This window comes from Sinocyclocheilus grahami, unplaced genomic scaffold (genome assembly GCF_001515645.1).
Source record: "Sinocyclocheilus grahami isolate Dianchi unplaced genomic scaffold, SAMN03320097.WGS_v1.1 scaffold6211.1, whole genome shotgun sequence".
NCBI classification, from domain to species: domain Eukaryota; kingdom Metazoa; phylum Chordata; class Actinopteri; order Cypriniformes; family Cyprinidae; genus Sinocyclocheilus; species Sinocyclocheilus grahami.
The window spans coordinates 17,291-19,068 of NW_015510693.1; the positions used below are offsets into that span (position 1 = coordinate 17,291).

Below are 1,778 nucleotides of genomic sequence, written 5' to 3' on the forward strand. Positions count from 1 at the left end.
TTTTTTTTTTGGACATCTGAACCATTTGGTATTTAAGGGAAAAGTGGGTTTTAGAAAAACGTAAAATTAAAGTAAGAATGAAACACATTTCATCATGAATTCATTGCATCAGTTTAAAGGTAAAATTATTTCCAATGTCTTATTCAGTGTCAGATTTTGGGGGCATAAAATTTGGTTTAATTAATTGCTGTAGTGTAGCAAACTTACTTCAAACACATATGAAACATAATTCAAACAACTATTATTTACATTTAAATGTTTAATTAGTAGTTGTACAGAACATATCTGACATTGTCATGATAAAAATACCACACTCAGCAACATCCCATTTTAAATCTGTCAAACAAAAAAAAGAGAGAACCCCCATGATATCAGATAAGACTTATTCTCCATTGTCAGTCAGAAAGGCTTTTCATCATATGTCTCTCTGAACAAGCAGGTGGCCTAGTCCTGAATTGCTCCCAAAGCCTCTAACATAAACTGAGGAAAAAAACAACGCATAGGATTAACCATCCGGGGGAAATATGCATTCTATTATTCATGCGGTCTTTTCATTTTTAGGGACCTCAAAATCCACACTCCAAAATTAGATGTGTAAAATAAAACATTTTCCTCCAAGGACTGAACATTGAAAGCTTTGACTTTGAACTTTGAAAATCTAAACCTCTTTGCGTAATGCCACCCGTACACTGCTGAAAATTTTCCCTAGAGCTTCAAACAAGGGGTCACAGAAGGTATGAATGCAGAGAGAGTAGATTCGACTCAGGCAATGGGTTTCGATCAGATAGCTCTTAATGCAGGGCATGACTGCCCAAATGTGACAGAAGGAGATGCAGGCAAAACAGAAGCCCCACAGCAATGCCACTGGGATGCCAAAGATGGCCGACAGCACACGGTAGCACCAGTACTTGGAGACGGTGAAGGTGGTGTAGCTGGCTTTCCACACTCCATCCATACTGTGGGTGCCGTCGGGCTCGGCTATCACATCCTCAAAATCCACCTTGAATTTTTTTTAAGGGGGGAGACAACATTTGCTGGTTAGTACAAATATCCGAACCAGAGATTTGTTGCCAAAACCTGATTAGTATATTGTGCAAACAAATGTCATTGTCAGTAATTTGGCAGGCATTTGGCATGGGTTCTCTTCTGCTTGTGCTCCTAATGGATGATGATTAATTCTCCAAACAGTGACATTTGATATCAAAATCCCCCATCAGTAGAAGGCAGTCTGGCACCTTGTTTATTTTAGCTTCAATCTCATAACAACTGCAGAGTATTTAAGAGGAAGTATTTCAGACCGTTATTTCAAATCTTTACGTAACATCTATTTAAGGGCTGACACGGAATAATCTGATCTTTGGTAAATATGCAAAAATGTAGTTATGACAAGTATAACATAGCGCTGACAACATTTGGAATTAAACCCAGTTTCTTGAATAAAACAGATTATTGGAAATCTAAAACTCAAAATACATACATACTTTTATTCAGCAAGAATTACATTAAAGCAAAAGTGACAGGAAATACTTTTTCCATTGTTACAAAAAAATTCTAAACTATAAAGTATCATGGTTTTCAAAAATATATAAATAAAATATAGAGCAGCAAAACTTTCAATAATAATAATAAAAAATAATAATACATATTTTTGAGCCCCAAATCAGCATATTAGAATGATTTATGTTGCTATAACCACAACAGTGATCTTACACTCAGTCAAAAGAGAAAGAATACCAGACTGTAATTTATGATTTGTACATAGCTCAATAGTCAAAATT

At 35.4% G+C, this 1,778-nt stretch overlaps 1 protein-coding gene across 1 annotated transcript in view; it reads right to left on the minus strand.

Annotated features, from left to right (window-relative positions):
• LOC107577493 (caveolin-3-like) overlaps window positions 1–1,778 on the minus strand; it is a 2,589-nt gene continuing 811 nt past the window's right edge. The window contains exon 2 of the mRNA XM_016263561.1: window positions 1–1,000. Within this exon, the coding sequence (XP_016119047.1) occupies window positions 659–1,000 (342 nt within the window). The 3' untranslated portion in view covers window positions 1–658. The remainder of the gene's footprint in view (window positions 1,001–1,778) is intronic.